This window comes from Protomyctophum parallelum (assembly GCF_964188405.1).
Source record: "Protomyctophum parallelum genome assembly, chromosome: 12".
Taxonomy (NCBI): Eukaryota; Metazoa; Chordata; class Actinopteri; order Myctophiformes; family Myctophidae; genus Protomyctophum; species Protomyctophum parallelum.
The window spans coordinates 30469532-30496479 of record NC_139712.1 but is presented as its reverse complement, the minus strand read 5'-3'; the positions used below and the strand labels follow the sequence as shown (position 1 = coordinate 30496479).

The 26948-nt window shown below is 43.4% G+C and overlaps 1 protein-coding gene across 1 annotated transcript in view; it reads right to left on the bottom strand.

Annotated features, from left to right (window-relative positions):
* Nucleotides 1-26948, bottom strand: part of gpr158a (G protein-coupled receptor 158a) — a gene marked incomplete at its 5' end in the record, with an annotated part of 83519 nt that overhangs the window by 46564 nt on the left and 10007 nt on the right. Inside the window, 2 exons of the mRNA XM_083777751.1 lie at nt 3409-3511; nt 21702-21807. Coding sequence (XP_083633877.1) covers nt 3409-3511; nt 21702-21807 — 209 coding nt within the window. The remainder of the gene's footprint in view (nt 1-3408; nt 3512-21701; nt 21808-26948) is intronic.

Here is a 26948-nt window from a genome sequence, read left to right as displayed (position 1 = left end):
CACCCGGGCGCAGTACCCCCCACGGCCACAAGGGGGGGCAAATATATCACAACGGGTAAAGGCTAGTAAATTATAAATAAATAAAATAATCTATGCGGGACCACTGGGATTTCATACTGATATTTCAGGACCAGTGGTGATCCAAGATCAATGGAATTCCATATCCAAACAGCATCTTGTTATTCCCAGACATCCTCATAACAAATAGAAAAACGAAACATAATTGTCTCCACCAGGCCGAAGGCATGTGGGGAGAGTATGTTTTGCACTCCGTCCGTCCGTGTGTCCGTGTGTCCGTGTGTCCGTGTGTCCGTGAACAGCTAATCTCGGCCACCGTTAACCCGGTCGATGCCATATTTTGCACACACACTCCCTGGATGCCAACCATGAACCTCTGCCCCAAACTTTCCAGAACGGCCTGTTATAGCGCCACCAGGAGGCCGCTTTGTGCAAAACAAGTTTTTCGATGCCATATTTTGCACACACACTCCCTGGATGCCAACCATGAACCTCTGCCCCAAACTTTCCAGAACGGCCTGTTATAGCGCCACCAGGAGGCCGCTTTGTGCAAAACAAGTTTTTGCACAGTACACCTACAGATTTTGTCCAAACATCACGCAAATTGGTACACAGTCTCTCTAGAGCCATTCAACGAAACGGGTCTTTCAGATTTATCAGACTCCATCCTGATTGGTTAAGATTGGCTTCCAAAGTTCACAGGAGTGCTCAGTTTCAAACAAAATGCTGCAAATCATGAACACATCGCGTGATTTCCGTGAAATTGTGCACCCACATTCCCACTAGGCCGAGGACGAAATGCCACATGAACAATTTCAACTCAGCCTCAAGGTGGCGCTATAACTGGCCGAAAAGTGTTTTTACCTCTAACTGCACGGATCTGTGGATAACCTGGTGGAGACCTGTGCCCGGAAGGGCACTTTTTCTAGTTGCAGTTGATATTGTCGCTGTTAATTGGGCAGAAACCTCTTATTTCAACTCTGTGTTTTTTCTTGAATTAACGCCCACCCACAAGCTCAAAATGCTGCGGGAAGGATCGCGTTTCTGAGCTTATGGATGTGCTACTTTCGCTACTTTCCAATTTGAATCCTGAAAAATAACAGTTTTGGACCCGACAGAGAAGATTTACACCTGGACTATTCTAGTAGTCAGGCTATCCAAGCGTAGTCAATAATAATAATAATAATAACTAGAACTGCACTCTGTTGAGTGCATACTTGCTTGTTGCACACTAGTAGGCCATAAATGGCCAACTAGTGCGCAAGCAGAGCGCGCAAGTCCTTTCGACCGCTGTAAACTGTCAAATCTCAGTATCTCTGTGAAGGAACGTTTGAAATGTATAATTTTTAGATGTAACTATTTGCTACCTACCTACTTTATGCATATAAACACCTAGTATTATTAAGTATGATTCAAGTTTCTATCTATATAAGTTTGGGTGAAGAGCTAGTCATATACACACCACGTACTCTGGTCCCAGCAGATCAGGCACAACTTGCTATTTTATTTTTTACTGATTATGTATATAGTATACGTATGACTAGCTCTAAATGATGACGTAAGAGATATGGTCATTTGTGGTCGTTTGGTCCCAGCAAAGCAGGCATATACTATATAGGCATATACTATATACGTATACATATATACTATATAGAGTGTGTAGTTGTAAGTTGATTAGCGGTATACTGTGGTTACTTTGCGCCAAAAACCGTGACAGCTGTCCCGCCATTTGATGTTTATGCAAGAAAACAGCAAATCTGTGCCTGGTTTGCTGGGACCAAACGACCACAAATGACCATATTTCTTACGTCATCATTAAGAGCTAGTCATACATATACACACCACGTACTCTGGTCCCAGCAGATCAGGCACAATTTGCTATTTTATTTTGACTGATTATGTGTATAGTGTACGTATGACTAGCTGTAAATGATGACGTAAGAAATATATATAGTATATATATAGTATATAGGCATATACTATATACGTATACATATATACTCTATACTCTATACTGTATAAAGTGTGTAGTTGTAAGTTGATTAGCGGTATACTGTGGTTACTTTGCGCCAAAAACCGTGACAGCTGTCCCACCATTTGATGTTTATGCAAGGAAACAGCAAATCTGTGCCTGGTTTGCTGGGACCAAATGACCACAAATTACCATATTTCTTACGTCATCATTAAGAGCTAGTCATACATATACACACCACGTACTCTGGTCCCAGCAGATCAGGCACAATTTGCTATTTTATTTTTACTGATTATGTATATAGTATACGTATGACTAGCTCTAAATGATGACGTAAGAAATATGGTCATTTGTGGTCATTTGGTCCCAGCAAAACAGGCACAGATTTGATGTTTTTCTGCATAAACATCGAATGGCGGGACAGCTGTCACAGCGGAAGAGACCGGGCGAAAACATTACTTGCGCGCTCTGCTTGCGCAAGTAATAATAATTATGAATTGCATTTTTATAGTGCTTTTACAAGTGCTCAAAGCACTTTCGAATGGTTCATTCATTCATACATACAGGCAATGAGTCAATATTTCAAAGTCAAGTTCCACTTGACTTTGGGATCTATAACTCACCTGCTATATAATTATACCATATTGCATTTTTAAATGCAAATAAGTTAGAAATGAATTGTGTACAATTAGAAAAATAAATAACAAAGTATACTGTAAATATTAATAATACTGTCGCTGGGTCAAAACACATCATGCAGCCTTCACCTTGTGCATGCACGATGTGCATGTTGCTGCCAAGGTAGGTGTTACTGTGCATGCATGAGGTATTTGCAGAATAAAATGGTCTATCACACATGTCATCTATTTTTATCACTCGATAATAATGTGCAGAGAATAGGGTGATTAACCTTGGTAACTCGGTGTCACCAAACAGCATGTGCTTATATTATTAATGCAAATTATATATGCCTTCAAAGTTCAATCTCCTTCCATTTAAAAAAATCACACTTATGTGAAGTGAGGGGCGTACTTATTACCAGGAGAAGGAGAAGGATGTATTGCCATACATCCTCATCATACATCAGCCAATCAAATCATCACATTCCGTGCTATACAAACACGTGCTACAAACGCATGCTCAAACACACCTACACACAAAGCTTTGCATAGGAGGAGGGCCCTCAAACACAACGCTGCAGTGCATATAGGAGCGGAAAAGAGCTCCTGGGCTCATGCACGCTAGAGTAAAGTCACCAAGAATAAATGACATTATCTCTGTAGAGTACATGTAGACTGTACATGGGATAGGGATCCCAAGAAAGGGATATACCACATATTGTACCAGAGAGCACAATTTCAATTTTCAGGATGGGTGGCAGGTGTGAAACTTGTGATTGACTGGTCACATTGACTTACGTGTGAAGCCGTTGACAGCTACTCTATTGGGGTGATAGAAGCCTTTCTTGCAGTGGCACTTGTACTTGTCCAAGACGAACCCGTGGCCCCGGACAGGCAAGCACTGCGAAGAGAAAAGTAATAAAAGGCACATCAAAGATAATTAGTGTTACTTGGATAGACTTCAAAATGCATCTTTTTCACAAATTAACTGTCAAAGACCTCTCAAAGCTTTCAACAGTTTGTGTTGGCTTGAACCTGCAAATCTGTTTTCTTTTTTTTCCAGGGCGGTCCCGCCGGTCCTCAACAGTAACAAGACAACTCACCCTTTTTTTCCACATTCACCACACAAGCCAAACCATAGCATCCCTATTCTGAGGGTAACATTGGCCAAAAATAGCAGATCTACAAGTGCATACAGAGCAAAGGGTCAAGGATTGAGGGTTTAAGTGGATAAATGTCTGGAAAAACAAACACAACACTGATGATAGCACTGTCAAACAACACGACCTGCAACACAATGTTATACAATATGTATAGTGGGGGTCCCTGCTCTCTCTCTCTCTCTCTCTCTCTCTCTCTCTCTCTCTCTCTCTCTCTAGACCCCTAAGTTCTAAGTTATACAGTATGTCACTAGTTGTGTCTTCCAGCTGGTGATGAGTTATGAATGAATCCACCAAAATACTCCAGCTTTTCTGGGTCCGTTTCGTTTCATTTTTATTTTTAATTATATACAAATTAAAAGTTAAGTAGGCTACTGTAGCCTACTTAAATACAATTTTGAGATATTAGTAACTTACATCTCAGATCCAAATATTGTACTTTGAAGATTTTGATTATTACAAAATAAAATATACAGTACGTTAACCACTTCAGCCTTTGCGTCACATCATGATGCATTGTGAGCTTGTATTTTTGTATACATTATTTTGGTACCCTATACTTTAAGTAAATAAAACCAACACGTTTTTTTACTTAAGTAAAAAAAAGTGAGTACTTTTTCCACCACCGGATGGTTGTGAGATCTGCTGCCGTTGGTGGCAGCCTAAGAAATTAAAGCACAAGTAATCTCTCCAACCCACATCATCACAACAGTCTGCCTAAAACAGTGTCCGATAACAGTGTGACTCCCATGTGGCCAACCTGTGACGTCAAGTCAAAGAACCCATGGAGAGTTTTCCTCTGCCTTTTCCGGAGCTCGAGGTAATTACCAGGTTACAAGTCGGCAACCATGTTATTCAGACAGATGTTTTTATACACACACCGTGACACACGCACACACCGCTGACTGCAGCAGCCCTCCAGTGGTGAGTGATTGTGTGTGACAGCAGACTAGAGGTCATGAATCATTGACGAAGGCAGTCGGGACCACTGGTCCCACTGAACTCTCGTCTCCTTGCTTCGCACAATTAGCTCTGGTCCATATAGCGTTACAAGGAGTTATCGTTAACGCTATATGGTATACTTTTAATCCTTTCCCCTTACAACGGTATAGCGCAGCGGCCAAAGTCGTTTAGTAAAGAAATTCAAAATACACTTTCGCTACTCACCAAAACAAAGGAAAGGAAAGTGTTCTTCGTCATTAACATATTTTTTCTTTTGCAAAAAGGATGAAGTGTCCCTTTAATAAAAATTAAATCAATCAATCAATGAAAAAACACAAAGTCCCCCTGTTATGCTCATGTTATAGTCGCTTCCTGTATTTGGGCTCATTTTCATAGACTTCTCTCGCAAAATCTGGCAACGCTGGTGTGTGCATATCATGTGTGTGTGTGTGTGTGTGTGTGTGTGTGTGTGTGTGTGTGTGTGCCGCGTGCGTGTGCGCGCGTGCATGTACGGTATGTGCAGCTGATCCATCTGCTGTTTGTCTGTCTAGTTCAAGTGTTGTAATTTGCATCACGCATGTCATGTCACCTCTGATAGACCATGTTTGTGTCAACGTCGTGTGTGTGTGTGTGTGGGGGGGGGGGGGGGGGGGGGGCTGGACCTATACTCCTACTCTGCCACTTTTAATTGAGACAGATGGATGCATGAAAGCAAGCAAGTGCAAGTGCAGGTGTGCGTGCGTGCGTGCACTGTGTGTGTGTGTGTGTGTGTGTGTGTGTGTGTGTGTGTGTGTGTGTGTGTGTGTGTGTGTGTGTGTGTGTGTGTGTGTGTGTGTGTGTGTGTGTGTGTGTGTGTGTGTGTGTGTGTGTGATTGCGATTTGCGGTCTGAACGGCATGCATTGATGCATATACAGGTGACTAACAGGACATACATACATACTATAGTATAGCATAATATGCTCACGCACGTGAACAAGACAACGGGCGCTTGTTGTGTGTGTGTGTGTGTGTTAGTGTGTCTGTGCCTGCAACGCATGCAGTGATTGATGCAGGATGGGGGTTGGCTGAGTGAGGTGTTGAACAGGAGAAGCAACCCCAGACGGAGCAGCCTGCCTCCCAGCTATACCTGCCATCAGTCACAGCATGTATGCGTGATCTCCGTTTGGCAGCACAGGCAGGAGCTTTCCATGGGCCATAAAATTAATCATTTTTTATTTGCAGGGCTAAAAGCCCGATTCATATAATTCGTCACGTAACCGTATGGCTACGTTCACACTAGCGCTGCACGACATGGACAAAATTTCATATCTCTGTATTTATGCCAAATATTGTGATATCGATATGATATATATTACCGTTAAAATGTCATGTTCTATATTTTAAGTGTTGCAGCATTAAAAACTAAACATTATTCAAAAAAGTGTGTTAGTGAGTTCGCTAACGCACTGGGCCAGTGCTAACAACAACGCAACTTTGCACATTCCCTTTTTGCATAACTGCCCATTATAACTTAATACGGTCAAGCACCTTTTCTATGTCTAATTGCCCATGGATGCTCATCTGATGCAGCATTTATTACATGTAATAGACAACGAATATTGTCAGAGGCTGAACACATTTAGCCATCTAAAGCCATTTTAGATGACAAAAATATGACTAGAACTAAATGAAAAAAAATACTGTATGTCAAAATCAACACTGTGCCTGCAGTGTGAACGCCAGCATATCTTTCACGTTGAGAATAGTGAGACCCACATGCTCTTCTGCTTAGCTATTCTCTGAGAATAGTGAGAATAGTGAGACCCACATGCTCTTCTGCTTAGCTATTCTCTGAGAATAGTGAGACCTGCATGCTCTTCTGCTTAGCTATTCTCTGAGAATAGTGAGACCCACATGCTCTTCTGCTTAGCTATTCTCTGAGAATAGTGAGACCCACATGCTCTTCTGCTTAGCTATTCTCTGCCGCTCTTGCCGCATGACATGACGGAGCATAAAGCGACACATGAGGGGCAGGTTATGATATATTTGCTATTGAAATTGACTAAAATTTCTGAACAGACTATATTTACATCAAAATGTCTGGGTCCCCACCTAATCACCCAGGGTTGACGTGCCACACCTGCAGTGATGGGAGGGGCACCAAAATGTGGTGCTTTGATTGGTTAATGGTTGTATTGCAGAAACACTAAATGATGATTATTTATAATAACTAGACGTTTTCTTTTTTGATCCCGATACCACAATTTCTGTGCTAGCCGATACCGATACTGAATACCGATACCTATCTAGCTATATATATATCTTGTTGTGTTTATAGCAGACTCCTAACTCAAATGTGCACTTGCAGTTTGGGAAACTCGAAAGCAAACTCCACATGCCCCAACATTTTATTTACCTGCCATAATGTCCCTTACCCCTGTGTCGGATCGGTGGTTAGACAGATACCGATATTCCCTGATATGACAAATAAGGGCCGATACAGATACAGTATCGGTACATCTCTAATAATAATACATGGAAATATGATGACGTTGAAACAAAACAAATCTTATAGTGGCAGCAGGATGTGATACATAAAGCAGAGCCTGTTATGAATTCCCTTAATGATATCCATTTCAGGCCATCTATTGCTGTCACATTCATCAATTATGGATGTATGGATGGGTGATTATGAGCCATTCATTGTGCCAGTCACATGGGGGGAGGGGAGGAGAAAGTTAGGGCCATTTAAAGAGATAGAGAGGGGAAAGAGTGATACTGTATAGGTTTGCCCCATGGTGGTGGTTACCACTTTTCAGTAGGCATGTAACGATTCACTCAACTCACGATACGATTCGTAACACCGTTAGAGTATTTCTACATTGCAGTATTGATACTTTGACTTAAGTAAAACATTTGAGTACTTTTCCCACAACTGCAACTGAGCACCTACACAGTATATGGCAGCCAAGCCGCAAGGAAATAGACACAGCTCTCCTCATCATCTGCCCCGGCCCCCTACTGTATATCTATTAGTGAGTCTCTCTGGCTTGTAGTGTAGTGTAACTGTATTAATGATCTTCTTAGTGATTATTCGGTCGATTACTTTTCTATTTTATCTTGAGTAAAATTGCCAGCGTGATTTGTTTATTTCTGGAACACACAGTTCTTTGACACGATCTAAGATTCTTCTATGGGGATTTCCAATACCAAAAAAAAGATACGCCGTGGCCCAGGACCCAGGGGAGATAATAGCGCCCTCTAGAGGCAGTGATGTCAGACTTCGCTCGATGGGCTCTATGCACACATGCCATTTTGGAACGAACTTGGGTCCCTTGCCTACTTCCTTCAAAAGTGTTGCCGCTAATACCAATGAAGGCTCTGTTCCATTCTGGGCAAACAGAGTCAGGGTGCTGCTATTGAGCATGTTGGCTCACAGGAAACACTCTGCTACACCAGTGGGTCTCAAAGTGTCCTTGAGTGGGTTCCAAATGGCCCGGTACGGTTGTGTAACTCTGAGAGTGTACAAATTTGGTTCCATTTAAGTACACTCACCCGTGAGGTTCCATGTGTACACTCAGAGTTAGGGGGTCCTTGAAATTAAAAGGTTTGAGAACCACTGCACAATAAATGGAACATGTCTTAATTAGTATCATTGGTATTTGGTAACACCTGAATGTGAAGGAAGTAGGGAAACGGCCCGAAAGTATGAAGAGTGCATTCCGTGCGCATAGAGCCCATTCTTATCCTTTCACCACTGTTATTTGCCACTTTTGTCACGTTATTACGTGTGTTTATTTTTATGCAGCTAATGAGGCTAAAACGCAGTGTGAAGAATTGTGGAAAAGCTGCGATGTTTAACAGACCAAACAGCATCCGTTTTTTTCCACTCCTTGAAAAAACAACAAACAGGCTTATCGTTTTATTTCCCTAGTGTCTTCATGCACAGCCCAACAATAGACACGCACGCGCACGCACGCACGCACGCATGCGCACGCACGCATGCGCACGCACGCACGCACACACGCACGCGCGCACTGTTAAACAGAAGCGAAGAAAGATTAAGACATGGCTATATTGGCTAAACACTATTGCTTGGAGGCTACTAATTAACCCATTAACACCTAAGGCTGGTTCTCTCACTTTTTGTGCCAAGGACCCCCAAATTGATATGTATTTGGCCACCGACCGTTGGTGGCGCTATAACAGGTCAATGTGAAAAGGGTGGGATATATTCCTCAGCCTAGTAGGAAAGTCTGTGAAAGATTTCACGCAAATTGCACTCGCCATTCATGATTTGAGGCTTTTCGTTCAAAACGGGCCAATCCTGCAAACGTTGAAAGCCAATGTTAGCCAATTACGATGGAATCTGAAATATCGGACAGATCCGTCTTGAACACTTCACTATAGAGATGGTGTGTAACGATTTGCGGGATCTTTGGACAGAATCTGGTGGAGTAATATAAAAAAAGTCGGCCTCCTGGTGGCTCTATAACAGGTCGTTCTGGAAATTCTGGTGCAGAGGTTCATCGTTGGCATCTAGGGTGTGTGTGTGCAAAAGCTGTTAACAGACGGACAGACGGACGGACACACTCACTCACACATGGACGGAGTGCAAAACATTATCTCTCCCCATGCCTTTTGCCTGGTGGAGACAATAAGTCACAATCAATTATACTACTGTCATTTTCGCTGCTGTGTAATGTTCACAGTTCAATCAGGCAATCAGTTATGATAGTGGTGGAAAGTAAGTAACTATAGCCTGACACTCAGGCTGAATTTTCACTTAGTTTCAAGCCTCAAATCATGAACGGTGAGTGCAATTTGCGTGAAATCTTTCACAGACTTTCTGCATGCGTGCGTGCGTGCGTGCGTGCGTGCGTGTCTATTGTTGGGCTGTGCATGAAGACACTAGGGAAATAAAACGATAAGCCTGTTTGTTGTTTTTTCAATGAGTGGAAAAAAACTGATGCCGTTTGGTCTGTTAAACATTGCAGCTTTTCCAAGTACCCAGATAAAAGCATGTATTGTAATCACACACAGATACACACAGTATACAATGGACAAGACCAGTGTTCGCTGTAAAGTCGCTTGGAAAAATTGGGAATATGTTGGGGCTTGTTTCTAAAGTGTAATTGCTTATTTAGTGTTTAGTGCTTTCTAGTGTTGTTTAAAACAGTTGTTCTCAGACATTTTCATGTCATCATGCATGGACCCTGAAATTAATATGCAATTTTATCATTCAAGTGTTTTTCACATACACAGTCATACAGGCTCTTCAGCAGTGTAAACACTACTACAACGACTTTGAAGTTTGGCGTTCAATGGGTAATTATTATAACCAGTGGCACTGCAGGTTATGGCGAGTGTTAACATTCACATCATCCACAAAACAAAAGCCCTGACATTATTTTTTACAAAAAACAGCCAGCCAACCAGCCATGCAGTCAGCCATGCAGTCAGCCATGCAGTCAGCCAGCCAGCCAACCAGCCATGCAGTCAGCCAACCAGGCTGCCAGCCAGCCAGCTAGCCATGCAGTCAGCCAGTTATCCAGCCAGTTAGCCAGCCAGCCAGCCAGCCAGCCAGCCAGCCAGCGGGCCACAGCTTGAGTTCCATCCAAAGACCAAAAGCCACAGCGCCAGTGAGATAAACACCATGGCCTTGGGGTGGGGAAGCTAAACAGTAAAGCACCAGGCCTGAGCTAGGACCAGTGCAAATAAACATGCACATCCACATACTACACAGACTCACACACACATGCGCGCACACACTGCACACACACACACACACACACAAACACAATATTGCTCTTCATAAACTGCACCACTCTCGGCTTATGCAATTGACAAACTAAATTTGATGTGATGTGTTTATTCCCTTACGAAAATGTCCGGCGCTGTTGTTGATGTCAGATGGACTGACTCACACCAGAGACCACAAACTTTTGGCAGACATGTGTGCATGCACGTGAGTGAGGGCAGAGAGAGAGAGAGAGAGAGAGACACACAGACACGGACGGACGGACGGACAGACAGACAGACAGACAGACAGACAGACAGACAGACAGACAGACAGACAGACAGACAGACAGACATTTCTCAGCATCTGTCAGCACCACTGCCCTACACATGTAGTGTTGTTGTTAGTAGGAATCTTAGAGTATATATGAATAGAGAAGGCACCCAGAGGAAACCCTGAGGCGAAATGGACATAGTGGCCGAATGAAGGTATTGCAGCCTGGCCCCAAACACATGAACGCGCTGTCCGTTGACTATCATTGTACACGTTCACGACGGACGACGCTCGTGCGCGTTCAACGGCAGCGCGTTCATGTGTTTGGGGCCACTCACCATTGCAATCCGTCCCAGAATGCACTCTGTTCCTACCAGGAAGGAGGAGTGAAATCGCCTCATGCGCTTTTGAGCAACTTAATGCAAGTGGATGGAAGGAGAACTCGGGTGTCTTCTCTATTCATATATACTCTAAGGTAGGAATAAACACAGAAGCACCGGGGAGGAAGTGCAGGAGTAAGAAACCGAGTTCCTGTTTCTACACGAAAAAGCAGGTGGACAGACCAGACCAGACCAGACCAGACCAGACCAGACCAGACCAGACAGACAGACCAGACAGACCAGACAGACCAGACAGACCAGACAGACAGACCAGACAGACAGACAGACAGACAGACAGACAGACAGACAGACAGACAGACAGACAGACAGACAGACAGACAGACAGACAGACAGACAGACAGACAGACAGACAGACAGACAGACAGACAGACAGACAGACAGACAGACAGACAGACAGACAGACAAAAACATACATTGCATTTGTGAACAAGCAAACAACATAGTGTATATCTATGGATAAATGACCTCTATATGATGTCTCATGATGATATTGGATGGCTCAAAAAAAAGAAAGAAGAAACAATCTTGTTAGCTAACATACCGTAAAGCCTATGGCCAGTGATGTTAGACTGTGATCTTTTAGGGATAAATGTATTTTATAAAATGTCTTCCACACTTATTTCCTCTGTCCAGACCAGGGGGGCAGTCAGCCAGATATTTCGTGAAGCCTCATTTTAAATCGGTAGTTCATATAATGGCCTGTTGTGGCGCTGGACTGGACCCAAAAAGCCCCATAGCTCCATAGAGGCCCATGTATTTTGGCCCAACTTCACCTAGACTGTATTACCTTAATAAACATGGTCATGAATACTTTCTTCTTCCAGTCACTAGTTTAAAGTCTCATTTCTAATGTCATAATATTATTTTTTTTTTAATTATGGTCCCATTAATTAAAATAATGACCATAAAGTCGCGTATGTTCTGAGGGGCGTGGCTACCGTTACCGTCTATGATCGGGATTCCCCTCCCACTCAAGAGTCTTCTCCTCCCACTCGAGTCAAAATAAAAACCAACGGAGAAGAAGGGGGGAAGTCCCGCCTCGTTGTCTGGGCAGCCAATGACCAGCTGGACCCAAACGGAGCCAGCCAATGGCCAGCTGGTCCAAAACGGATCTAGAAAGATGGCGATTTACAGTGCATTAGAATGCAAGGGATTTCATGCTTCATTTTACGTTCATGTTAGACCCGGGGAACGCTTTGTCCATATTTTTTACAGTCTATGGTCCAGATTCTATAGGCCTACTGCAATAATACTCTGGCCTAAACAAAGAAAAACCCATCTACCCATATCTCCAATTAGTCCAGGCTCTTAAACAAGACCAGAGGAGCAGAGAACATTACACCAATTTTAGCGTCTCTCTCTCTCAATTAGTTGCCCATTAGTTTTAGAATTGATTTCGAGATTGTATTGATGGCTTTGAAGGCACGGGGCCTGCTCTAGCCCATTCCCACATGACAGACCTTTTAACCCCCAATGAGCACAGCCTGAGTTCCTCGGGGGAAAGGGCACTTCTGGTCCTTTCAATTCTAGACTGAACAACAGGCGACTGGCCGCTCCTTTGACACCATTAGTGTTGATTTTGAACAAGTTCTGATTTAGTTTTAGTCATAGTCTTTTGACTACAATTCCATTAAGTTGTAGTCATATTTTAGTTTCATTCTAGTTTTAGTCGATTAAAGGTATATTCAGTGATTTCACTTAATTCAAATATCACTTATTTTTTTGTTTTGTTGTGATAATCCTCTGTACAGGTTTCGTTTTTGGCTCTCTATCCTGATTGGATGAAAGGCTTAGGTCCCAGACAAAAACGAAAGTGAAATCACTGAATATACCTTTAAATAACATAAGATTTTAGTCGACTAAATCTACAGTTGATTTAGTCGACTAAAATTTATTTTGGCAGGCCTTGGTGGCGCCGTAATGGCAGATATTACAGTTGGTTGAATTCTGAAAATATCTACAAGTGAGCCTGTAGATCTGCAATTTTCAGATAGCAATAAATACCTGAGCACAACCAAACATCAACTCTCCATCATTTAGCTAGGGGACCACCTGGAACCCCATCAAGGACCACTGCTGGTCCCCAGACCACCGGTTGAGAACCACTGCCTAAAGGGCCTTGCAAACGGGGAGCGATAAAACAGCCTATAGTTAATTTTCAATGAGACCTGGTTTTTGAAGAAAAGTATTTACGTGATTTTCCCGTGAATTTGTTGCACGTGCTCGTTACGTGCACACGCCCATGACTCACCAGACCTGGATTCGGTTTAGCTTTTTTTTACACTTGCGTTGTTGCGCCCCTCTTCAACAGACCTGGAGGAAACCTGTGTTGATCAAGGCAACAACGCCTGCGTTCCTCGCTTCACATTTGCAAACCCCTTTAGGAGGTCAGCTATAGCAAATTCAGGAGTTTTCTTTCATCTCAGCGGACTAGAAATAAGAAGTGCTGGGGGATGATTGTATACTGTAGACACTGACGAGGAGCTTTACTACCACAGCTTCATTCCTTTACTTTAGTTTATTTGTTTATTTAGACAGGACAATGCATATTAATAGACATTACATAAATGCAATGTAATTACACCGGATTCAGCAAAAATGAAATAATTCTCATCTGCAGTCCCCACATAAAAACAAACAAAACAAGCAAACAGTACCTTAAACTAGGAAACACTTAGTAGTAGTAGTAGTAGTAGTAGTAGTAGTAGTAGTAGCAGCAAAATTATTGAAAATTGTAAATACTGAAGAAAGTAAAACAAAATGTAAATGTAGGACTACTTTGAGTATACATGCTGTACTTGGTTACTTTATACCACTGCACTGCTATTGTTGCTGCTGCTGCTAAGACAGGGTGGATGTGAGAGTACACCCGGGGGGCAGCACGTGTTCGTAGCTTCAAAGCTTTTCGGTGTGAATGCACAATCCCGGCGTTATCCAGCAAGCCAATTAGCGAGATGGTGGTTAAGGAAAGGCCTGTTACCGACAGAGGACGGGCGCAAGAGTCAAAGCCAGACGGGCACTGTGATCTAATTTCCCCATACAGCCGGCAGCCCTCACACCTTGGAGCTTTGTGAATATATGGTTATATAATGTAAGCATTTTCACCCGAGTACAGTTGTACAGTACTACAACCGTATACTACAGTACGGTTGTACAGTACAATACAGTAGAGGGTACAGTAGAGGGACCCCCACATGGTAACTCTGTCATTTCTCAACCGTTTCGGACGAGGGGCGGCTCGCGGGAATCGGCCTGGACCCCTGGACGTGTTCCTGGGGGTCTGGATATTCCGGGGACCCCCCCAGGGACTCCCCGGGGACCCCCCCAGACCCCCACATGGTAACTCTCTCATTTCTCTACCGTTTCGGACGTGGGGCGGCTCGCCAGAAGCGGGCCGGCACCTTGGCACGGAGTTGCACCACTCATTTGATTTAAGTATTTGTAAACTATAACATTCCATTAATTCCTTTTTGGACTTGTTGCATTACAACCATCACACATGAGCGTAGAGGGAGTACTTGGAATTCGAAAGACGGGGCAACCTGTCTGGGATTTGAGCCGCTTATAAGTGCCACATACTACTGCTGATGGACTCGGCTTGATACACAAAGGGCTGTGGTGGTGGACAAAACAAACAGGCCAAACACTACAGTATTGCTGCAAATTGTTTTCACGATGCATGTACAGAACCATGTAACTCTATTGCTAGCCGCGTGTCACCACTGGTGACTCACCAGCTGTGGAAAGCCCGCTTCATTCTAAAACTGCAGCCTGTGTGATCCAGTTTACGAAAAGAATAGTGACAGATACAGAGCATAGACAAGGGGGGGATAACACTCAGTTTCAGGTGCTGGACAACGAGACACAGACATAGTCCTGGCGGCAAAGTAAACCCACTCTCCCTCTCGGGCTTAAGCAACGACAACACCATGTTATGTCATGTTATGTTTGAGAACCACCGCTATTATTTATTTGTTACAGTAAGCACTACAGTATACGACTTCCATGAGAATCTACATGAGCAGCACAGCCTTTATGGGTAGCTGCCTGTTGTGTATACGGGCTGAAGTACAGTAATCCGTCAGGTTCATGAGTCACTTGCCTTCACACACACTGGCTACGCTCCGCTCCCCTCTGGGCCCTGTCGCCACTTGTTCTCCAGCAATAAGCTAATTGATTTCAGCCTTCACGCACCATGCACAGCCATATTCTCGTGTTAAAGGGGGAATCCCAGAGGGAGCAAAGTCCAAGAGTTTTAATAAACAAAAGTGAAAGATGATAATCAATCATGTGCCATTGGGCATTACAGGCTTGCTTAATTACTAGTTTAAACCTGTGTGGTCCCTATTTTGGGACACAACGTTTTAGGCAAAATTGTTCCGAAATGTTCTGAAACTTCTGAATCATACAACAATACAAGTACCTGTACTGAATGTACAGTAAGGCTGAAGTGATTAACAGACAAGTGATGTCTAGATCATTGTCGGTCTTCTGACTCGCCTTCATTTATACATGTCGCACCGTACGACAGGTACATGTATATATACACACTTACATGGACCCTCACAGTGGAGTCAGTACTGCTGTATGGACTCTCACAGTGGAGTCAGTACTGCTGTATGGGGCTGAGGCATGGACCCTCACAGTGGAGTCAGTACTGCTGTATGGACCCTCACAGTGGAGTCAGTATTACTGTATGGGGCTGAGGCATGGACCCTCACAGTGGAGTCAGTACTGCTGTATGGGGCTGAGACATGGACCCTCACAGTGGAGTCAGTACTGCTGTATGGACCCTCACAGTGGAGTCAGTATTACTGTATACGGGGCTGAGACATGGACCCTCACAGTGGAGTCAGTACTGCTGTATGGACTCTCACAGTGGAGTCAGTACTGCTGTATTGGGCTGAGACATGGACCCTCACAGTGGAGTCAGTACTGCTGTATGGACCTTCACAGTGGAGTCAGTATTACTGTATGGGGCTGAGGCATGGACCCTCACAGTGGAGTCAGTACTGCTGTATGGGGCTGAGGCATGGACCCTCACAGTGGAGTCAGTACTGCTGTATGGACCTTCACAGTGGAGTCAGTACTGCTGTACGAGGCTGAGACATGGACCCTCACAGTGGAGTCAGTACTGCTGTATGGGGCTGAGGCATGGACCCTCACAGTGGAGTCAGTATTACTGTATACGGGGCTGAGACATGGACCCTCAGTGGAGTCATTACTGCTGTATGGGGCTGAGACATGGACCCTCACAGTGGAGTCAGTACTGCTGTATGGACCCTCACAGTGGAGTCAGTACTGCTGTATGGATTGACCCCTCACAGTGGAGTCGGTACCATGGACCCTCACAGTGGAGTCAGTATACTACTATATAGGGTGGGCTGAAGCATGGACCGTCACAGCACAACAGGAAAGATTCCTGAATGGAGTCTACACAAGAATGTTACGAATGGCACTAGGTGTCACATGGACGGGCCACATCAGAAATGTGGTCCTATATGGGGACCTACCACAGGTCACAGACAAAGTCAGAGAGAGAAGGATGAGGCTGGCAGGGCAATGCGTCAGCCACCCGGACGTTGGAACCAGTGGCAAGCAAACTGACACTATGGGAGCGAACCCAGGGCATAGACACCATGCACTGCAGCGCGGCAGCTTAGCTAACAACACTATAGCTCAAGACCCTGATGCTAGATAGGAGAGTGTGGAAGGCATGCAGCGATGCAGGTGTCCCGAGTTGGTGTTGTCTAGACCACAGTCTAATCACGTCCCGAGTTGGTGTTGTCTAGACCACAGTCTAATCACATCGCATACACACATCGACCACAATGTAGGAAACAACTCCCCAGGACTTGTTTGTGTTATCCTTTTAGCTTTAATGTAATTTCAGATTTTGTATTCAATCACTCACATGGAAATGACTGTGCAACTCGCCTGTGAGTGGCTCAGTTATGCAACAGACTATAATTAGGCTTTATAGTGCAGTGTCGGCAAACTTGGCCAAAGCCTTGATTGATCTAACCCTTAATCACCAAGCGAGGAATTTGTGAAACACGCATGCATCCAGAGGCCAGTGTCTTGTTCCAAGGAATGCATTTACAGAAGGAAGAGCTGATGTCATGATACGCCATGATACTTTCATGGACACTTTATTGGGAGGCAAACCTCGCACCGTAAGTTCCATGAATACATGGCAGTGAATGGAGCAGCTCGTGAACAAACTATTATTTCTGAACAATTGTGACCCGTGTCATATAGTCTGTTCAGAAATGTAAAAGAAGACATATCACAGGTTGTTTTCCAATAACTTGCTTTTTGATGTGCACAGTACATCATTTTATTGGAGGATCTAAACAGTGACAGGTATAATTTTGTCTCGGCGGTACCGCAACATTTGGCTGCCAGACAGGAAACGTTGGTCTTGTGATACTTTGTACGTTCAGAAACGAGAAAGCAAAAGCAACAAAGCAGACAATAATGTGTTTTATGTCTTCTGTTATTTTCCAGAAGTGTTTACTTTACAAAGGTCTCAGTCATTCAGAAAGAGTGTTTGTTCATGAGATGTCCGGGCTCTCAATAACTCCAATGCATTCCACCAAACGTCCGGGTGTAGTTTGGCTCCCATGATATGACGAATCTGCCGTCTGGAATTGCGTGATAGCGAAAATGACGTTGGTGACTTTACGTTATTTTTCCTATACGTACCATGTCTTGTTCGAGGATATTTTTAATCTGCAATCTTTTCGTCACTCAATGGAACATTTTTAACCACTATACCGACCACCCTACTGATTTAATCAGAATTGTCGATGAAGTATTCATCATCCAGAGACAAGAAAATAAACCTTTTTGCTTCAGTTTACTGCATACAGTAGTTGGTGCACAGCCAGAAGTTCATAATAGAATTGATTGCCATATATTGTCCTTGACGGCTTGAAGTGCTGGCATTGGCCAAAGCAGGCTGATTGATATTCTTTCCCCTCACATGGAACTTCCTGTAATTTCACTGTGCTCAATGGTAAACATTTCAGTACTTGCACAGGAAACCGCGGGTCCAAATCCAGTGGTAGAAAAGGGAAAGGTACACTACACAATGTACCGTACACTGCTGTCTCCTAGTGTCAACTGATCCTCAGTTTTCATCTTCTCCGGCTGCCCATTGAACCATCCATCCATAGCGTCTGCCTCCAGCAGAGTGGCATGGCATGGCATGCTTGACTGGCATAACTCAGCTTGTGAGGCAGGATATGGGATGGTTGGTTGGCCTCTGGGAGTCTGATGCGAGGGTGGAATGGAACCACCACTGCATTTTTACTCAAATGCAATTGTTGCAGAACAGCGCATATACTGAAAACACAGGCCAAAAGCCAGAGTGACTATGACAAAACCATGATCATCGACTACCTTTTTTCACTGATGAAAAAAAAAATATATATATATATGGACTACCCTGTTCACTACTATGAAAGCTGCATCTCCCGTCCGTCCGTTGGTCACGCCTCCATTTATGGTGGCCAATCCATCACACCTCGTGACATCATGGAGACCCTTAGATCTCCATATATGGATCTGACCATGTGACATCATGGAGACCCTTCCCCCTGACATCACACCTTGTGGCACGTCATGCCACCATATATGGCCATTTCCATATATGTATGAACATCACGACACTGACCTCATCAAACCCTGGATAACCATGGAGAAGCCTGGATCATCATCTAGATCTGCTTATATGGAGCCGTCCTTCCTGTTCCATATGTTGATCTGACCTCATCAAACCCTGTACACTCAAGACACGCTCCATATATGGCCAGTACAGAATGTTAATCTGACCCCCCCCCCCCCCCCCCCATGCCAATTAAGCACCAGCGCTCGACCAGCAGTCTGCCGTCACCCAGGCGGACGTGTGCACGCAATCTTGCTTCTTGCCCTCAGGGCGTCTTACTGGTACTGTCTGTCCACCTTTCGTGGTTGAATAGTAACCAATTTAAGCTCCAAGCAGCCATATTGAAAATGATGCCTTTATTTCCAGCATGTTTATTTACCTAGATCTTTTGTATGCTCATAAGCATGTCTACCCTAGAGGTACCAACTGTATGTTGTTATAGATGACCAGCACTTGTCCCTAGACTAGACTATGTAGGGAATATGCGGCATGCCCATTAATTCCATTTTGAACAACTATTTCAGATAACACTGATGGGCAAGTAAATCAACCTCTACTTATTACAGATACTCTTATCTGAGACCAAACATGGATATTTCAAATAGCCCCAAAGGGACCCATTATTACCCAACACAAATGTTTTACTGCTGAATAAATTACTTGGAATTGGGGGGGTAGTTGGGAAAGCAGTAAAACAAGATGAATCCCTCTTTGAAAATAAAGGGCTTCCCCCGAATGCAACAGTCCCGGCATGGCAGCGCAGTCAGTCCTATTCATTTCCACCTTTAGTCCTTATTTCACATGACTATATAGTAGCATCATGTCTTTTCTACTCAGTATGTAGGCCTACTTTATGTTCCACTTTCCCATGGAAAGAACTAACATATCATTCATGTAGGCTACAGTATAACTGTTGTGCAAATGAAATCAATCAAATATTATATATTTTTTAATATTTTTTCATCCCACAATTTTGCTCAAGTTTAAAAATGCATCACAACTTGCTGTCAAAATCAACACCGCTGCCCCCCCCCCCCCCCCACACACACACACACACACACAGACACACACGCAGCACAGAACACTATACGCAAGTATCATATTGGCACGGGCACACTAAACGCTAACACACTGGAAAGAAAACGTCCCTGTCGGCATATATTGACCGTCTACTATGGAGAGGTGGAAGTGCTCAGACAAAGAGACTGTATTAATTATTCAAGCCGGATCACTGCAATCCATTACATCGCATGTATTATGAAGCAGTCTGACCCACCGCAGCCTCCATCCATAATGACTGGACTCAGAACAGAAGGTCCAAGTATCAGGAGAACCTGCCTGGCCAAGAAGGTATAAGCTGTCAGTGGTGTGAAGTACATTTACTCCATTTTCAGTACTTTTACTTCTACTCCACTACATCTCAGAGGCAAATATCGTAAGCCTACTTTTACCCCACTACAATTATTTGAAAACTTTATAGTTACTAGTTAATTTGTAGGTTTTGTAGGGGAAAAAGACACATTAACCAATAACCATGCACCTCAGCCCTACTGCATATACATTTTGGCGATTTGAAAATAGCCGATCTACAAGCTCACAATGTGTCGCGGTGCTATGCCTTGTGAGCATGTAGATCAGCTATTCTCAAAATATTCTTATACATGTTATACGTCTGCTAACCTGTGAAGCAGGACATTCTGCATGGGTACCGGTACTTTTGGTACTTTGAGTTTGAGTACTTTTTGATAACAATACTTTGCTCAAGTCAATTTTGAATTCCAGACTTTTACCTGTAACAAAGTACTTCTACATTGCAGTATTGCTACTTTTAATTAAGTAAAACATTTGAGTAGCCTATACTGTAATTTTCCACCCCTGGGTGTTGGCAGGCTGCTACGGCAAGAGGTCACCCTGCATGCAGCCACAGGAGAGGTGTGAGAAGTGAATTATCGTTGTGCTACCGCATGCCAAGGGGAAATATTAATGTACTATCTGATGGTAATTAAGAAGAATATCTCTAGACTAGAGCATCAACCATTATTTAAAAGAGAGTGTTTACAGAAGCTGTACGTCACATGGTCCAATTGGAAGCAAGGCCACAGACAAGCACAGTTTGATGATATAGTGTACTGAAAAAGATAAGAACTGCAGAGATCTCTCCGGTGCAGACACCACATGGCTGGACCGTTCGTGGGGGGGCGCCCCGAAGCTCTGCTGTGGAGCCAATCAAAACTTTATTTGCAAAATATCAGGCTCGTATTTTGTTTTGTTAATATTCATGTGTGTTGTCCATATTCATATCAGGGACATTTTCCAATTATATTTTGAAAATAAATATGCCACGTTTTAGGCTCAATTGGATCACTGTGTGTTGCCTCACTGTGTGTTGGACTTTAGGATAAATTGAATTACGCATCATATCCCACTGTGTCATACTGTATGAAGAGGTTAATTTGAAAACGTAAGCGTGCATCGTTTGAAATAATGTGATACCTACTCTGAGAAAGTTGTGGCGAACAGAAAAGCTATAAAGTAAGTCCTATAATAACATTCGCTAAAGAGTGGGCGGATCACGGCCACGTCACTTTGACTCAGACATAATAATAAACAAACCATGCCCATATATAGGCAATTAGGCATACAATATCTACCCTATATATCAGATATATGATCTGCCTGTCTGTCTGTCTGTCTATCTGTCTTGTCTGTCTATCGACGACATACAGTATACTATAATGACATCAGGGATCTCGATCCAGATATGGGCATAAAAGGAACACAGTTAGACAGACAGATAGATACAGGTCCTTGACCTGAAAAACCTTGAAGACCCCTGGTTGGTAGAGTGACCCCTGGTTGGTAGAGTGACCCCTGGTCGTGACCGACAGTCTGTCGTCTGTAGTTGTACAGCTGAGAAACTCACCTCCATGGTGGTTAAGTTGCATCGATGGGTTCCAGCGAACCAGCCGTCGGCAGAGCACTGGTCGATATCGACAGTCTGCAGATTGATGTCCACGCGCACCACACCTCTGCAAGGGCGAGAGAGAGAGAGAAAGAGAGAGAGAGAGGAGGACATGTTTTGGTTTTTTGCCTCCATCCAGGGGATACTATATATTCCATATAGGTGTTCGTTAAATACTGTGGGAAATACAATTATCTATACAATGAATCATGGGCCAGGGGAATGTGATTCACAGCCTATCATGACACCCACAACAATACATGGATGGATAGGACAGACCGGTATAAGCACACTGAAAACAGAATCATTGTACCATTACTGCAATCTAGTTCTCATAGTTTATAATAAAGGAGTTCAACATGAACATTACATTTCCTTTACAACAGCTGCTACAGTGAATAGGTAATGAATACACTGTACAATATTTGAAGATCTTGCAAAAAGGTGCAGTTAAAGAATGTTGTTCCCTAAACCAGTTAGCCCCTCCTATATTCCAGTGTAGATTATTGTCCTAACACAAACATTAAATGCCATTGATAATTAATGAATTGAGAATGTACGTCATACTGTATGTGGACGGGCAAATCTTCTTTTTTGTTCCCATTGACAATATCATCATACATCATGAAGATGCATGATGATAAGAGCGCCCCTTGATCGCATCACACGGGTGTGATTCTTTTCTTCTTCTAAGCAATTAGGCTACATGTTCCTACAAGAGATGATTAACAAGGCTTTAATTAAAAAACACTAGTGATGTTTAATTTTAATGCATTTTGCCCGAGGTGTAAAGATCCCAGATGGGTCCATTTGGGACCAGTTATACACTGGAAGCGTCACTGAAGAGTCAGCTGTCCTCAGGGACATGACGGATTGGAGGAGAACAATTAGCACCTCTATGTTCTTGAGTGGACACGTCTCTTCACAGACTACCGACATCAGCATAGAAATGGAGGAACCAATTGGCATTACGACAAAATATAGTCTCAGCTCAGTGTATCAACGCATACTCTGTAGTGATGGCCATGTGGAGAGTGTTTATTAACCAGCAACCTTTTAAGGAAATGTTTTGGAAAAAAAATTGCATTTTATCCATAACAAAATACTAATAGACTGTTTTTCCTAAGATGTGCTATTTACAGCAATGATACGGGAGAAGGGCTCAAAATGTACTATTTGACTCTACCAGCGCTCCCACCCTTTTTTACAGTTAACCATTAACCGGTTACCAATGTATTAACAGTTAACGGTTGGCCATCACTAATACTATGCATACTGCACACACACACACACACACACACACACACACACACACACACACACACACACACACACACACACACACACACTCCAAAATATTGCCGGTATGTCGTTGTCCCTGTGGACCAGCGGTGAGTAGAACACGCCATGCACTGTACTGTTATTAATAACTCCTACTATGGTTTTTGCCTCCAGGCCAATGGACCTCAATGTATTCCATCGCACCGCTCGCTGCCTCTGTGAAAAATGGTCCGTTTATTTTCCATGCTGCTGTTATGTAATTGTGCATGTGTGTGTGCGTGTGTGTGTATATGCAGCGATGGACAAAGCACACAACACCAGCAGTACTTCAGTCAGCAGTGTTGATTTTGACAGAAAATATTAATTTGGTTTAAAATTTGAATAAAAAAATATTTATTTAGTCTTCTGAAATGTTTTAGTTTGAGTCTAGTTTTAGTCGACTAAATATAAGATTTTAGTTGACTAAATAGCCTACAGGTTTTTATTTGAGGACGACATTGTCAATAAATAAATGTGGTCTTAGTTTTCGTCATCATATCTTATAGATTTGTTAATTTTTTGTCAGTGAAAAACGGTAGTCGACGAAATCAGCACTGCACTCCTAAGTAATTTCAGAGCTGTGAATCCCTACTCTCCTTCAAAACAGCCATAAAAGAGTGCGGTGCCCGTGTACAATTTGCAAATAGACTTAGACAAGTCTTCTAGCTTGCCAAAAGATATGTCCCCCCCAATGTTTTTTTCTGTACATACTTACTGTATACTTAAGGTATATGCATGAGAGTGGACCTAATGAGCCCAAGTCCCCACACCTGTCCAATTGCCAGGCTCTGCCGGAGCCAATTGATTGCCAAGGCAACCCCAGCCTACACATGCCGAATTCCCCACACCTGCCATTTGATTACATAGTCCATTTTTCACTGCATGTCAGTTTGCACATTTCAGACATTCTCCACAGTCGTTTATCATTAAGGACAAAGACAGACAGATATAGAAAGCTCCATATTTGGGCATAAAAGGGATACAGGCAGACAGATACTGAGATCTCCATATATGGGCACAGACGGTTAAAATGGTAGAGTTAATGGGCATTGGATTGGTAAACATTATAGCACAGGAAACCTGGTGTAGAAAGTTACATTGTGCAGTATTAAAGTAAATGTACTTTGTTACTGTCAATCAGTGAATGAGAAATGCACAAAAGCAATACTACCCTACTGCAGTGTGCATTGACCTGTATGTATGTATGTATGTATGTATGTATGTATGTATGTATGTATGTATGTATGTATGTATGTATGTATGTATGTATGTATTTGGTTAAAATGGGTAGGGTTTAAAAAAAGGCAAGAGTTTGCTCTGGTGCACTGGCCTAAAAGTGGGTCCTTAAAAACTGCTAAAACTTCTGAAATGTATGTATGTAGGTATGTATGTGTGTATGTATTTTAAAAGGGGAGGCTTTTTTGTAAAAATCCCTGCCCGCAATACCTTCATATATTTAAAATGAGTCCAAAAGAGGGTTACCAGTGAAGGGCAAACTGCCTATTCACTGGGGACTATGCAAGGCAGAGGCGTCCACCCCCCTGAGTCCAAGTTTAAGCTAGACCGCATACCTAAAATGTATGTATGTATGTATGTATGTATGTATGTATGTATGGCCAGTGGCCACGCATGCTCTCTTTGTGATGAACAACTCATTGATATTTTCGGTGACTGCTCTTGGACAATAGCCTTCATGGTCCAGCTTGTTAAAGCACATGCTCCGCTCTTTATGAGAACACATTGTCTGCTTCAAACCACTTTTTCATGTTAGCTCTCTCCAGCCCTTCGCCATATCAGACATAGTGTATCGCACATGAAAAGGCTTGTAGAAAAGGAGGAAACAGCATGTGTGACCGTCTGAAGCCACCACGATGTCTAAGGCCTCACTCACACCTTCGCAACAGACTGATATGCTTGTTGTATACAAAGGGTGTGATACATCTTGCCCCAATGCATTTCCAATGGGAGTCACATGGTTTGACACAACATTTATGTTGTATGAGGGGGAGGGGGGCAGTCGAAACACAGCCGAAAGCCATACAGCATGTAGTCCAAATTGTTGTGAGTGAGGCCTACCTTTCGATCTAGCATACAACATTGATACATGCTAGATGTAAGCAAGATGTAAGTGTCATGCATTTCCAATGGAAATCACATGGTTTGATACAACATTTTGGACTACAAGCTGTTGTATGGCTGATGCCGATACTTTTGTACTCTTTTTAATATTCTACTTGTAACAGAGTACACACTGGCACTGAGGATTCCAGTAGAAAAGAGAGAGACGGGCGCGCACATTTTGAGCCGGGCAACTGGAACATCCCCAGAGGCATCATGGGAGCATCATCATCGGGGACCTCAGGCACAAATACAGGATTATCACACAGATTATTAGTGCTGCCCCCAGGAAATGGAGTCTCTCTCCCCTTTCATCCCCCTTTCTCTGTGGGTCTGAAAGGCCATGCCAGCAAAAGGAGGGGCCTCTCTCTCTCTCTCTCTCTCTGCCAGTCAGGGACAAAACACAGCTATAGTGATGTTCCAGTATAATGAAGTTGGCTGACATAACTCCTCATCATTCAGTACTCATCATTGTTACTGCTCAGTGTCCCTACATAAGGGCATTCACCGGATTCACTGAAACGTGCTTGCGACTACAGTGGCCTCGGCGGACTTTGAAGTCCACATAAATGAAGAGCAAATGTTATGCATACATGTAATATGCTTTTTACAGTGTGGTATGTTATACACAAACAATGACTGAATCATGAATCATCTTGCCACACACCCAAGCACCCCGTTTACCCGCTGCCTTCTCCTACCAAACCACACTGTTTGCACACATCTCGCCATGCACACCACTGGCATGCCTGTCCAGACATACTTACGCACTACTTTGCATCCATGCAACTGTCATATTTACAGTAGGCTACAATACCCATTTCTATGAAAAAACACATTATTGCGCAACACCACCAGCCTGTTTGCTGTGACGTCAGAATCGTCACCTCTTTGCAGCCCGCATCCACAACAGAGCACACTGCCCCCACCCCCTTCTGGCTGCTAACCGACAGTTACCACAGAACGCATCGACAAACAACACGTATTGGTGACCAGGGCTCGACAGTGCAAATAGGTACTCGCATTTGCTACTAAAAATAGCACTGTGCGAGTTGTACCATTCACTTTGTAGCACCGGTGCGACTACAGAATTTGCCCGTACAATCGTGATAAAGACAAGGCACTGATACAGCAAGTGCACATTCTATAGTCGCAGTTCCATACCTAACTTTATATTCTGTAGTAGGCTATGGCGGTGTCGTTCGCTAAAAAGAGCCGATCTACAAGCCAACAACGTGTCGAGGGTCAATGCGGCGCTCAAGTTTATCTATCTATCTATTAACATAAAAACGAATTGATTATAGGCCTATAGATAATATAAAAACAAACAAGAAATATGATATCATGATGTTCCGGGGGACCCCTGTGTCCCTATGTATGTACGTGTATGTCTACGCATCCTATAGCACGGATGAGCACGGAAAGCTGCAACACAATAACTCTGTCATTTTTCGACCGTTTCGGACGCGAGAAGGCTCGCCGGAACCGGGCCGGCCCCCTGGGCTCATCCAGGGGGTCTGGATGTTGCCACCGGGGACCCCCACACACTACAGTTCCACCGCTCACTTCACACAGGTGTAAGTTTTATCCCGAGTTACATAGAGCATTTGGCATTTCAAACCAGGGTACATACATTTTCTTCAGGGGTACACATTTTACAAATCGACCTATCCCCAAACAATACATAGACAGTCATATTAGTAGTCAATTGCTTGCTTGCTTTGTTTATTTGATTAGTTCATTTATTTTCATTATTTTTATTTGTACAGG